Source organism: Lipotes vexillifer, unplaced genomic scaffold, assembly GCF_000442215.2.
Source record: "Lipotes vexillifer unplaced genomic scaffold, Lipotes_vexillifer_v1.1 scaffold508, whole genome shotgun sequence".
In the NCBI taxonomy this organism is placed as follows: Eukaryota; Metazoa; Chordata; class Mammalia; order Artiodactyla; family Lipotidae; genus Lipotes; species Lipotes vexillifer.
This window is the reverse complement of record NW_006793099.1, coordinates 493,125-506,927: the sequence shown is the minus strand read 5'-3', so window position 1 is coordinate 506,927 and position 13,803 is coordinate 493,125. Positions and strand designations below refer to the sequence as shown.

Genomic DNA, 13,803 nt, shown 5'->3' with positions numbered 1-13,803 from the left:
CTCTTTCCTTTTGCCAATTTCTGCTTATCTTTGGCGTTCACGTTGAGTTTGGAATACACATAAGGGCTGCTGGCAACTAACTAAAGAATAGAAAGTTTTACTTGTAGCGTGGCTCAGGAAGTGATACATGTGTTTGTTTTCCTATTAGGCATATGTCACATCAGTGATATGGTAACAGCAGATCTGTTCTTCAGCATTCCTAAGAAAAAAGCAATTAAAAAAATAATGCCAACAAAAGATGATATATATTGTTTTTAGCTTAGGAGTTGTTTTAATATTATATGTGTATGTATGTATATATACACACACATATATATGTCTCATATATATGCCATATATATATATATATATATATATATATATATATATATATATATTTCCTGGGAGTAAAATATATAGGAAAATATGAACCAAATCAATAAGATTAGTAAATATTCTCATTATAAATTTTTGTGAAAAAAAAACTACAGAAATATTTCTAATTTTGTAGCTAGCTCCAAAGAGTTAAAAAGCAATAGAAAGGAATCACCTTTAAAAAATAATTTTAATTTAAAAGTATAATTCTAAATAAATAATTGGGTATAAAGAAGATAACTCTGGAAGTACTCCAAAGCACAAAGATTACAGGAAGGGGTGGGTGTACCCTGGAAACAGAAAAGGTGGAGGCTTCAGATGGAAATTCCTGACATGTTGATGTATTTTTTTCCTTTTGCAGAAAAACTGGAGACAGAATTTGCCAGGCACCCAAACCTGGGTCTCCTGATAGCAGCCTGTGCTGCTATCCCGAAAAATGCATGTGTTGTCAAAGCCAGCAGTTACCATGTACAATGCAGGCTGTTTTGGGTTTCTCTGGTTAAAAAAAAGCAGAGTTGAGAGTGTATAAACCTACTTAAAGGCTGTAACATTCAAAACAATGGGAAAAAATGGTGCAGTGTGACAGCGCATAACTTCTAAAGAATGAAACCATCTGTATAAGATAAATGCAAAAGAATAATAAATATAAAGTAGCTCTAAATTATGGAGCAGATATTATGTATAGGTGCCTTAGATACACCACCCTTTTCAATATTCACAATAGACCCAACAGGTAGGAATTAATATCCCATTTCACTGATGAGGAAGCTGAGGCTTAGAGAAGAAACTTGCCCCAGTCCCCTAGTGGGAGTGGCAAAGTTGGAGCTGAAAGCCAGTTGGACCCGACTAAAGTCTATATGCTTTCCATAATATTGAAAAAATTACATAACTCACCACTTCAGTTAAACAACAATGTATGTGCTAGACATTGTAATAGGGAAATAGCTAGAAAAAAAAGAACCAAAAGTAAAAAGTTATTCCTTCCGGCTCACAGAATTTTTTAACAAAGATAAATATCAAAGAAGACAATTGAGAAATACAAGGTATGAATATAAAGTAATAAACACAATAAAGTTAGAAACACTCCAGAACTTATCAAAATTATAACACTCCTCATCCAATCAGTCATCTTAGAAGGAAATACAATGATTTCCACGGTCACGCCACTGCTCAAAACGCTTTTTTTTTTTTTTTTTTTTTTTTACGGTACGCCGGCCCCTCATTGTTGTGGCCTCTCCCATTGTGGAACACAGGCTCCGGACGCGCAGGCTCAGCGGCCATGGCTCACGGGCCCAGCCGCTCCGCGGCATGTGGGATCTTCCCGGAACGGGGCACGAACCCGTGTCCCCTGCATCGGCAGGCAGACTCTCAACCACTGCACCACCAGGGAAGCCCTCAAAATGCTTTTACTTGGGCAGCATAATTGTAAAATTATACATAATACATAATATTTACATAATTGTAAAATTTTACCTTTGGCTCCTGAAGATAGCCTTTAGAACAAAGTAATGCAGTAGCAAATTTTTGCCTGTAAAGTTTCGTTAGGTGTGAAAATAGACAAAAGTCATTTGAATACACAAAAACATTAACAATAGATCTTTCAGAGGGTGGAATTTCAGAGAACTCAAGTCAAATATTTATTTTACTTTTTCATCGTGGCCTTTACAAAAATAAAAAATTTTAAAGTCATAGGGGACCAACATTTAGGTGATCTAGCATTTACAATTCCATTTAGAAAGTGTTCTGCTATGATTAATAAATTATCTATGTATTCAATTCTAAACATGGAGTATGGGTCAGACACAGCACTGATGGATGATGTGAATGTAGTTCCTCCAAATAAACTTTGTTCAAGTACCACATTCATGTAGCTTTGGAGGCCTGGTGTGTTTTGTAAATTCATTATCATTACTTTACACACATTCTGTATATATCATGGGCCCCCCAAACAGTATTTAGACTCAGCATCTTAGAAAGACATAAGGTATCACAATTTCAGTCCCCTATAGTGTGTGGTTAAAGCAAGGAGAGGGAAGACTCATCAGGGTGCGGTGCAGGTACCTGCAATTCAAATAGGATTTAACTATTCTATAATTCTTTGCCAAAAGCATCCAGAAATACAAACTGATGGGAAAACTAGAAATTCACTGTGACACTTTGTTCTTCCTAAGTAAGAGGATTACTCCTGAGCCTCAGAAAGTCTACCAAAGAGCAAAGGTTATAGCTAGGTTAATAAGGATGTTCTTCCAAAATGCCTTAAGAATGGAATGGTTTGTTTTGTTTTTTCCTATTTCTAACTAAGGATGCTCTGAGTTTATGCACCTAAACTCAAGCCATGGTTCCTGGATCAGAAAAAGTGCAGGTCTTGAGGCAGAAGGGAATAGCTGAGCAATTTTATTGTTTTTTGTTTGTTTGTTTGTTTTGGGCATTTCTCTCATGGCATTTAAATCTCTGTTAGAAACCCAATAGCTTTCAAACACACTATCTAACCAAATGTTAACAGCAATATACAATATAAGGGAGCTATGGATAAAGACATTTTAAAAAGTCTTTAACAAACACATTGTCTCCAGGTGTCTAACTCTAAAAAAAACAAAAACACACTTTAACCCAAAATATATTGTTCACAATTTAGAGGCACAAACCATTTCAAGTATATCATTGAGATTAAATTCTACAGAAATTTTACTTAGAAGTATTGAAAGACATTTCAATACATACGACAGAATTATTAAATATCTTGCTTTGTCAATTTTCTGACTCCAAAAACTTCTCACTGTTCTTCTTATTTTAAAGACTAAATAATAGTTTTTATTAATATTCTTAAAAAATTTTTCTTTTCCATCCTTCAAAAATTTGTAAGCATCTGAATACTACTCTCATTTAGATCGTAAAGGCCTAATGGCTAAAAGAACCACATATTTCTATTTAATCCTAGGAACAGTTGCTTATTAAATATATCCCCTAATTGCCTACTTTGTTTTCATCCCAAGACGAGGGAAGGAGAGCTATACATAACCCATGTTTTGATGAAGCATATAATAAGGACTGGGTGGCAGAAGAAGGGATCCAAAGCTTTGCTTTCAATTGTCTTTCTCCATTCATTACCATTCTATTTCTCTATCATACCCTCCTACTAACATCCTACTCCCAGAACCCCCCAAAATGTTATATTAAATATAAAGATAAATGTTATCAGACCCATGAAGAACAAAGTAAGTAACTGCAGAGTTGGGTTAAAGATGTTTCTTTCAATTCAATCATTATAGTCCAGACCTTGGAGTTCAGCAAGTAATTATGATACAAATTCAGATGGTCAGGTTGATGGAGACTTTCAGGGGTTTTGTTAGGTGTCAAAGAGGATAGAGTTTCACTACTCTGGCCAAATGGAGGAGCAACTCTAGTGGATTTTTTTAAAAAATCGTAAATCTCTAAATGTGAAACAGCCTTTGAAATACCTCAGCCTTGATGGAAAAAAAAAGGCAACAATACCTTCTCCTTTGATAGTCAGCCTTGTTGCTCCATTTATGCTGCCATATTTAGGTATTATTTCTGTGACTTTGGGAATGATTTTAGAGCCATCTGAAAGATATTAAAGTACAACAGAAGTAAAAGCATCAAGTACTTCATTTCAAGCATCAAATTTTGTACCACCAATTACAATGGTGTAAGAAAAACATCATGGTGATTATAGGACAGAAAGTAAATACACCTAGGTTTTATTTTTGGTTCTATTACTAACCAGTGACTTGACAGGGAGTTCAGTCATTAACTTAGTTAATACTCATTGGCTTTATGCAAAGCACTGTCTTACATGCTACAAAGAAGAGGAATAATACATGATCATTTTCATCATTCTTACCTATCATATTATAAAACATTTATTAGACCCTTAATTTCATGTAGTGCTCTGCTAGCTGCAGTTCCGTAACTACAGCTATCAGCCCACACAGCAGCAGACAATGCTGGAGATATAGCTCTGTGGAGAAGCAGGTCATTATCAAAGCCCATAAGAAATGCAAAGCCAGGTAAACTGAAAGAATAGTCTAGGTACAAAAAAGGAATGTTATGTTTTAAGAAGTAATTGTTTTCTGTGACAGAGTAAGACTTCAGGGAAGATCGGTTCTGGGACCTCTTTAGCCTTCTGATGACAGTGAGTTCTTAATGTAAAGGTCACTAATTCATTCAACAAACAGTGTTAGGTTCCTGGGCATTTAAAAATGTGTGACAGTCCCAACTTTCCAAAAGCTCAGCTTAGGCAGCCCAGAGTGACAGAAGGGAGCACAGGGGCCACATGACTAAGAAGGGGCATTTCATCCTCACTGCTTCTTGAAAGAAGGGTGTTCCTGCTGCATCTGGGAGAACTAACATGAATTAGCTAGACCGGACCAACTATGGGAAAGACAGACTTCTAGACCAAGAGGCGCCTCTGCAAACACAGGGGTGAGTGAGCAGCTTCTTTGGGGAACTGAAATTAATGCTTCAAAATAACTCAAAGTTACATCATGGCTAAAAGGATTTATTTTCTGCTTAAACTGTACAGATCTGGTAATTATTAGATCCAGCAACAAATTCTCAGGATAGGTGGAAAAATTTAAGTGGGAACACAAAGAAAAGCCACCTAAATTGTTTGAAACGGATGAATGAGGAAAAGGTAAAGAAATTATGATTGAGTTCATTCCCGCCTGAGAAAAGTTTAGTGTGGACTTCACCTACAATAGCAAAAGCTCTCCAGCATAAAGATGACTACCCCCCAGACCCAATGACTCTGCGCTGTGGGTCTGTCTTTGCCAAGAGCTCCAAGGCTGCTCATGCTGCAGGCACATTTGTAACTTCGAGCAGCCCACAGCCAAGAGTAGGAAACTCCAGCGAGGGAGCTGGATCCTATCTCGTAGAAGCGCTGTTCCTCACCTATCTCAGGTTCATCCTCCCCGTTATCTCCACGGACAACTCCAATTTCTTATCTTATCAGTCTCTTCCCAGCCCTCTCTTGGGTATTACTTTGAAGGCCCTGGGCAGCTGCCCTTGGAAATGACTGACACCCGCCACAAAGACCCATTCCTATCTTACTGGGAGACCCTGTCCTCCCTTCAATGGGGAAGGGACCCAAGAAGAGTGAGAAAAGGGAGGATTTGGGTTGCGTCCCCAAGCCCCAGCCAAATTTCCGTCTCTTTTTCAACTGAGTCACCAGGGATGGAGGGGGTGAGGTTCCATAATTCAAGCAGCAACCCTCGTGGCAAGAGCTTAACCTAGTCCGCAGGATGGCCATGCAGCCGCACGCTCAGCCTTGTCCCAGGGCCAGTGCCAGACGGTGCAGCCTCTCCCGCGACCCCGGCAGCGGGGGTTGTGTCTACACGGACCTCTCCGGCTTGCCTCCCTGGCGCCCCAACTGGGTTACCTGTGCGGGGGTCTGCGATGCACAGGAGCAGCCCCCAGAGGCCCCATGTCCCCCAGAGCCACAGGTGTCCCATCGCGGAGCCAGTTCCGCAGAGCCCACGCCCGCCGCTCGCTCGCAGCCGCCACCAGCTCCCCGGCTCCGCTGGCTAGCGCGCCCGCCGCGTCCCCCGCCCCCGCCCGCCCGGGCGCCCCCGCCCGCCCGGGCGCCCCCGCCCGCCCGGGCGCCCCCGCCCGCCCGGGCGCCCCCGCCCGCCCGGGCGCCCCCGCCCGCCCGGGCGCCCCCGCCCGCCCGGGCGCCCCCGCCCGCCCGGGCGCCCCCGCCCGCCCGGGCGCCCCCGCCCGCCCGGGCGCCCCCTGGCTTATACGCGCAGACGCACGCCCCCTTCACCCGGGAACGCAGCCGGCCCCGGCCGGTCAGTAACCATGGAACCTCCACACTCAGAGTTGGTTGCTTAACGCCCCACGGCTGCCTCCGCAGGTGTAAGAGCCCCACTTTTTCTTGGCAAGAGAGGTCAACAGGCAAGTTTGCCGACAATCTCGCCTTTTCTGTTCTCCGTCCCGTCCTTCCCCTCCTCTCACTTCCTTCCTTCCTCCATTCCTTCCATTCTCTCTTCTTCTTCCCTCCCCCCCCCCGGCCCCCGGCCATTTCTGGACCTGTACCCTTTCCTCTGCCGGTCTGCCTTGGTTATTAATCATCCCCAGGTGAGCCTCAAAGTCCACCTAATACTCAAACCCCACACAGTTTCCCCCTTCCCATTCATATAAGTTCGTGCTCTCCCTTTTATTGACAATCATACTAAGGTTTATTGGTCTCTGGGCACGTTCCCAAACACGCGCCTTAGAGACTTCAACCAATAATAGTTCCAAAAGGACTATTATTATGATGATGATCCCCATCGTTACAAGCCGTAAACTGAGGCGAAGGTTAAGTAACTTGCCCGAGGCCGTATACCTAAGTGTACAGCGAGGACTCAAGCAGAGTGACTCGAGCCAGGGCTCTTATGCCCGCCACTGGCCCCTATTCGGCAGACTTCTAGCGAAGGCTTGCAATGCTTAGGACATCCTTATACTAAAAGCTATTCATTATTTATCTGAAATTCGTATTAATTCGACATTCTGTATTTTTATTTACTAAGTCCGACAACTCTAGTTGGGCGGGAAGAGAGAAGAAATAGAAGAGAGAACTTAAAATCAGTGAAATAAATAAAATTAAGTCCTTGCTCTTCAGAAGTTTTATCTACCTCATTGGGGTTAAATTTTTTTTGTTAGATTTAGTTAATTATAGTCGTCTTATAATTTTGTGCAAACGGACTGTCACCACCCTATTGAAAGCAGTGCCAGCAAAGGTACCCTGACCTTCCTTACTTCTTTTGGAACTCTCTGTAGCATGTGACACTGTCGACATCTTTCTTGAAATTCCATCCCTCCTAATAGTCTTGGGTTTCTTCCTGCTTCTCCAGTCACTTCTAATATTTTTCTCTTACATCTTCTTTTGGAAATTGGTATACCTGCAGGTTTTTTTTTCACCCTTCCCGAACTCTGCTATCTAGAAGCAGACCAATTAGCAGAAAATCAGCTAATTGAATGCCAATTTGCTAATTATTTGCCAAATTTACTAAATTTAAAGATTGCAATGTTGTAGAGCAATAATCAGCTTTAACAAAAATATCCACTTTAGGTTATTAGCTGTGAAATATGTAGAAGTATATATTTCAATATCAATAACCAAAATAAAAATTAATGTGGGAATTTCTATATGGAATTGTTTGGTTAATTTTGATTTATTTCTGGTGCTTTCAAATTAAAGTTAAATTAATCTAAATTAAATTTTAGATGATTTCACTAAAAAATGAATTCAATTTTATTCAAAATCCTGATTTTTGCACATGCTTTTAAATTTATAAATTTAAATTGAATATAAGACATAAGCTAAATGATACTAAAAAGAATATTTACAATTCCTTTAGTATTAAAAAAGTAGAAAATGTCATTCAAAAGTATTATGAAATAAGAAGTAGGTGTAAAATCTTGTCACAGACATATACTGAAGTTGTGATTTCTAATCAGGAATCATTGAAATAGGTAGACTTTCTTTAAAGAAAGGATCTATATTGTTTATAACAAAAAGGAAAACTTTTCTTAAGTTTTGGATGTATCAATAAAGTGATTAGGGACCTTTTTTTTTTTTTTTTTGCGGTACGCGGGCCTCTCCCGTTGCGGAGCACAGGCTCCGGACGCGCAGGCTCAGCGGCCATGGCTCACGGGCCCAGCCACTCCGTGGCATGTGGGATCTTCCCAGACCGGGGCACGAACCCGTGTTCCCTGCATCGGCAGGCGGACTCTCAACCACTGCGCCACGAGGGAAGCCCAATTAGGACCTTTTTATGTTGATTTCTGTTTTGCCAAACTTTTAATATTTTTAAGATTGTTCCACAAAATTCTTCGAGTATATCCACCAGCAAATGGCATCCACCAGCAAATGGCATAATATATAAGGTGGTTATTCCTATTGTGTTTTATTTCATTTTTCTACTTAACTTACACTAACCACACGGTCCCTTCTAGATTAAAATGGTCCCTTCCAGATATTTTTACTTCCTGTACACCTAGTCTTGTAACAACTTAGCTATATATGTACGTATGTACAAATATATATACAAACATACGTTTATATATGTGTATATGTACATAATATATACACATATCCATATATAATATGACATTATGAATAGTACATATTGTAATATGAAAAATGTGTGTATAGTTTCTCTATATATTTCACCATCAGTAACCAAAATCAAATAGTCTTGTTCAAGCTGCTAAATATTTATGTTAAACTGCATTCATTTAATTTAGCAAACTTGGCAAATTAGTCATTCAACAAATTGATCATTTGGCTAATTGGCTTTAGGAAAACTGATATTTCAACAAATAGCCTGCTTTCCTGTCATGTAATACATAAATTTCTTCAAGAGTCGATCACTGTATTTACATTTATAGATTTTTACTCAATTCTTCTTGAATGAATGAGGATCTTTAACATTTCTATTATAAATAGTGTGTATTTATATGATAAATCAATGTCCTGAAAAATACAGCAGTGAGATTTTTAATCTTAAATTAACATAAGTGACAATAAATAATTATAACTAGGTGGAAATTTGTATAACTAAAACATCAACTTGGAACCACAAAAAGTGGTTACGTAGCTTACATGACTAATGATTTAAATTGTATTCATCTTTAGAATCTTTAAACCTTTGCAATACAGACTTATCATGGAACATGGACATGGGGAAACATGAAAAGAGAATCCTAACTACCAAACTATGTGCTTCTTTTGTAAGTTTTTTAAAAATCTAGCTCTAGCAAAAACCTGCCTATAGGGCCAGCATCATGGGAATATGACTTGTGCAGTCTCATAGGGCCCCACGTTTGGTTTAGTTCTCTTCTGTCACCATCCTGAAATCCTTAATACTTTTTGAATGAGGGGGAATCTCTATTTTCATTTTGTTTGGGATCTCACAATTATATAGATGGTCCTGCCTGCCCTTATGATGAAAAAAATGACAGGTTTTTAACTTGTTGATCCTTTGATTTAAACATAATAAGAAAAAGTGATAACTCTTGCAGAACTAGAAAGAATAAGGAATTCACTGACTTGGAAAATGAGCTGTGTGCTGGAGCCTGATTTTGAATCTGCACCTAATTGTGAGAGATGGTGAACAAAATGAAGTACCTACAAAATAATAGTTTGCCTTCAACAATTATTTAGTATACTAGACATTAAGAATATGGCCGTAATTTTTTTTAAAAAAATCTCTGTTCTCATGGAACTTATATTTTTAGTGGAAACAGACAATAAACAAAATAAATGAGTAAAATATACAGTATGTTAGGAAGTAGTACATGCTAGAGAGAAAAAAAATAAAGCAGGGAAGAATAGTGTGTGTATGTGTGTGTGTAGGGTGTGATGGGGTTTTAGATAGGATGAACAGGAAGTTGTCGTGGAGAAAGTGAATTTTGAGTAAAGTTCTGAAGGTCTGAAGTGAGTAGCTTAGCCACGTGGACATCTGGGAGAAGAGCATTCCAGGCAACTGGGAGAACCAATGCCAATGAGTGAGGAGGGAGTGTGTCTGGTGTGTAAGGGGCAGGAAAACCAGAGTGGCCAGAGTGGCCAGAACAAGCTAGGTGCTATAAGATGTGAGGTCAGAGAAGTAATGAGAAGAGGGGCAGGTCATGGAGGATCACAGATTTGACTCTGAGTGAGATGGGAATTCACTGTAGAATATTGAGCTGCTTTAACTTATGGTCTCAAAGAAACACCAACTGCTATTTTGTTGCACTGGGGCAAGGGTAAACACAGCAAGACCAATTAAATGGCTAGTGCAAATGATCTAGGCAAGAATAATGGTCACTTGGACCAGGATAGGAACAGTGCTGGTAGTGGGAAGTGGTCAGATTATGGATATATTGGAGAGCTGAGTTAACAGGATTTGCTGACAAGGAGTATGGAGGGTAAGAGGAAAAATAGGAGTCTAACATGACTGCAAGGGTTTGGGCCTCAACACCCAGAAGTACTGGGGCTGTTAACTGCAGGGGAAGAATGTTGAAGGGGTGGGTTTGGGTGAGTGTATCAAGAGCTCATTTTGGACATATCAAGTTTAAGACCTATTAGACATCAAGTGAGATGTAAAATAGCAAGTTTGGTTTTGAATCTGAAGTTCAGGGGGAAATCCAGGTGGAGATATCAATCTGAGAATGATGAGCATTACATTTTAAAAACAGTGAGACCAAATGCAATCACCTAGAGAGTAGAATATAGATGGAAACATGAAAACATCAGAAGCCTGCGCCTTGGGAAACGCCAATATTTAGTAATGGGAAAGATGAGGAAAAACAAGCAAAGCTGACTGAGGAGGAGTGATCAAAGAGGCAGCAGAAAAATCACTTGAGAGTGTTGTGGGAAGCCAAGTAGAGAAGTATTTTAAGGAGGAAGAAGTAATAACCATCAATTGTTCCTGCCACATCAAGCAAGAAGAGCACGGAGAATCACCTTTGGATTGAACAATGTGGAGCTTATTGGAAACTGATGAGTGGTTTTAGTAAAGTGGTGGGGGTGAAATCCTGATTGGAGCGGATTCTTGAAAGAATAGGGATAATTGGGAATCATTTTTAGAGGCTGCCTGCCAAGATAAGCTAGAAGAGGTGGAAAATCAATAACCCAGGGAAAAATAGTCACTGCAGGGAGCCAAGGGTGGTGGTCTTGAATTGAAGTGCAATCAATGAGAATGGAAGCATTTTTTTTCTCCAGCTACTTGAAATGTGCAGGTACAAGAAAGTGAGTAGGCAGCTTTGGGAAAGCTAGTGGCTTTACTGACTAGACTTTAAAATCGCTTTCCTATACTAAGATGACACTGTCAGCAGCAGCATTCTCAGTTAAAAAGTCAGGAAACTAGAAAGATATTAAGGGGTAAAGAGGCTCTAAAACCTACTGATAGAATAAACTTCTGTTCTCAAGCAAGCCTGTGGGTTTGGTTTTGGTTATTGCTGCCTTGGGAATTTCTGTGTCCATTGTTTGAAGTAGGCAGTTGTTATTTGGGGGGGCACTCTTATTTCTCCCTTTTTTATATCAATATACCAATTTCTCCTTTGTGGAATAATCTCTTCCCCATTAGATATAGTCTGTTGAGTCAAGGTGTGTGTGTATGTGGTGTTGGGGGAGGTGACCTAGAGTAGGCCAATCAGATTCTCCCTGGAACTTGAATCTCAAGCAGAGGAACAGAGAGTGTGAATGCTGGAGTTTGTTTATTGCCTTGGAAGTGACCTGACCAGATAGTTCACACAAGCACTGTTTCAGAGGTTCTTTCCTTGCAGTCCTAGAAAATGCCTTAGTTCCTGCCTGTTTTCCACATTTTGATTTGCCAGGTTTCCCAGTGGTAATGTAAGTTTTAGATATTCTTCCTATAAATTTCCATAGTTCTGTAGTTTGCCAGTCAGTTACGGTTGTTTGCAACCCCCCAAAATTCTAATTAAGAAAACATTTTTATCAGTAAATCATGCTTTTAGAGGGAGGGAGGGGAGGTTTTGTATTCTCTTCTCTTTATTTCTCTTATTTTCATATTTCGTTATTTGGCAGGATGGAAAAGATCTGACATTATAACCACTATGCAATATTTGATTAAAAGGCATGTAAAAGAAGAACTCTAGATGGTTGTAGCAAGCAGTACAAGTACCTTTTTCTTGAACAAATTTTGGAAAAATATAGCATTAGTAATAGTGAATGAGCCACATTGGTACCTAGCTACATGGACTGATAGTAGAAATTAGCCCTGTATCGTGGCTCAAAAGTTTCTTGTACATGCTTATTTCTTTTTATTATATATGAGTTGAAAGAAACAAATAAACTTTTTACAAGTATAACTTGCTTAAAAGCCCTGGAAAATGAGACAGACCATTTTGAAAAACACAGCACTGGGTAAAATGATTTAATAAGGTAGCAATGTTCTCAGAGGGCTGAATCACTTGGTAATTCTTCTTTTTTCCAAAACCCTACATAAATTTACATATGGAAGCTATATTGACCCCCAGGTTTTTTTAGACACAAAGTTATTAAGCCTCCTTTCCTCAAATAACTATCTACATGGTAGGGTAATCCTAGCTGAGAAAACTTTTTCTAGTACAGAACTGAGAACAAGTCAGCCTCCTTTGAGCTTTTGCCAAAAGGTAATAAACAAATGCTTCAAAGTAGACAAAAAGTTGTTAATCTTGACTTTATATTATGAAACATTCCACAGTACTTCCTGATCAAGTAAGTGCTGATGGTTTGTAATTTGTCACTATTGCCCTCTTTCCTCCCTTTTAAAATAAATGGCAAATAAGGTTGAGTGAGAAAAAAAACACTGGGAAGGAACAAAAATCCAGTGTAACTGGTGATAGCAAATTGGGGGGAAGGTAGCGCGAGATGAGTTTGGAGAGAGAGGCAGGGGCAAATCGGAAAAGCTTTTAGGACTCAAGTAAGGAGTTGTCCAACTTTAAGTGGAGGTGGGTGACTTGACTGATTCATGTTTCAGAAAATGCTCTGTTGTTGCTACATTTTAAGGGATTAAACTGGAGACAAGAATGGAAATAAGATCAGTTTAGGATGCTATTGTGGTGGTCTAGACTAGAGATAGTGAAGATGGAACTAGAATGGCAGTACTGGAATTGTTAAAAAAGGGGCAGATTCTTGGATATGGGTTGTAGATAACACTGCTGTTAACTTTTGGAATGGATTCACGGGGTAAGGGAAGCCTGGGATGCTCTAGGTTTTGGGTGTTAATGCCTTGTGGATGGTGGTGCCACTTACTATGTTGTGGAAAGGCTGGAAGAGGTTCTTTTCTGGGGTAGAAGGTCCATACTCCTGATTTGCCCAGCTTGAGCTCAAGGTGCCAATGAGGAGAAAGCTTGCTTAGAGGCTAAGAGTACGGGTTTGGGAGGCAGAGTGCCTGGACTCCATTCTCCACTTTGCCACTCAGTAGCTGGGAAACCTTGGACAAGTTATTGAACATTTTTATGCAAAATGAGAATAACAGAACTTACCTGATTAGTGTTGTTTTGAGAAGTAAATGACTTAGTAAGTGTAAAATGTTTAGAATAGTCCCTAGCATATCGTAAGCTCTCAACAAATGCTAACTAGTCTTACAAACCAAGTGTAAATGTCAAGTAAGTGAACAAATGTGGGAGTTATTCATCAGCATATAGATGGAATTTAAAAACACAAAAATGGCTGAGATCCCTGAGGGCAGATGTTCATGAACTTAGATGGGAAAAAACTACAGCTTTATTTTCACTTTCCTCAAAGTGAAAATTTCCATTCCCTTTAATTATTAATGTAGACAGCAAACCACAGTATTGTTATTCAGTATCTGCAACATCAGTATCACCCAAGGAAAGCATAGATATTTTCATATGATATTACAGTTGTTGGAGGTAACTTAAAACATCATTTACGCTCATCGCTACTTAAGGGAATTATTAGACCCACAATAAGACCACACATGACTACACTCT

The 13,803-nt window shown here is 39.5% G+C and overlaps 1 protein-coding gene across 1 annotated transcript in view; it reads right to left on the bottom strand.

Moving 5' to 3' along the window:
- Positions 1–5,858, bottom strand: part of PKHD1L1 (PKHD1 like 1) — a 152,749-nt gene extending 146,891 nt beyond the window's left edge. The window contains exons 1-2 of the mRNA XM_007466246.1: positions 5,753–5,858; positions 3,847–3,936 (exon numbers count right to left, since the gene is read on the bottom strand). Of these exons, the coding sequence (XP_007466308.1) occupies positions 3,847–3,936; positions 5,753–5,825 (163 nt within the window). The 5' untranslated portion in view covers positions 5,826–5,858. The remainder of the gene's footprint in view (positions 1–3,846; positions 3,937–5,752) is intronic.
- Between the last annotated feature and the right edge of the window lie 7,945 nt (positions 5,859–13,803).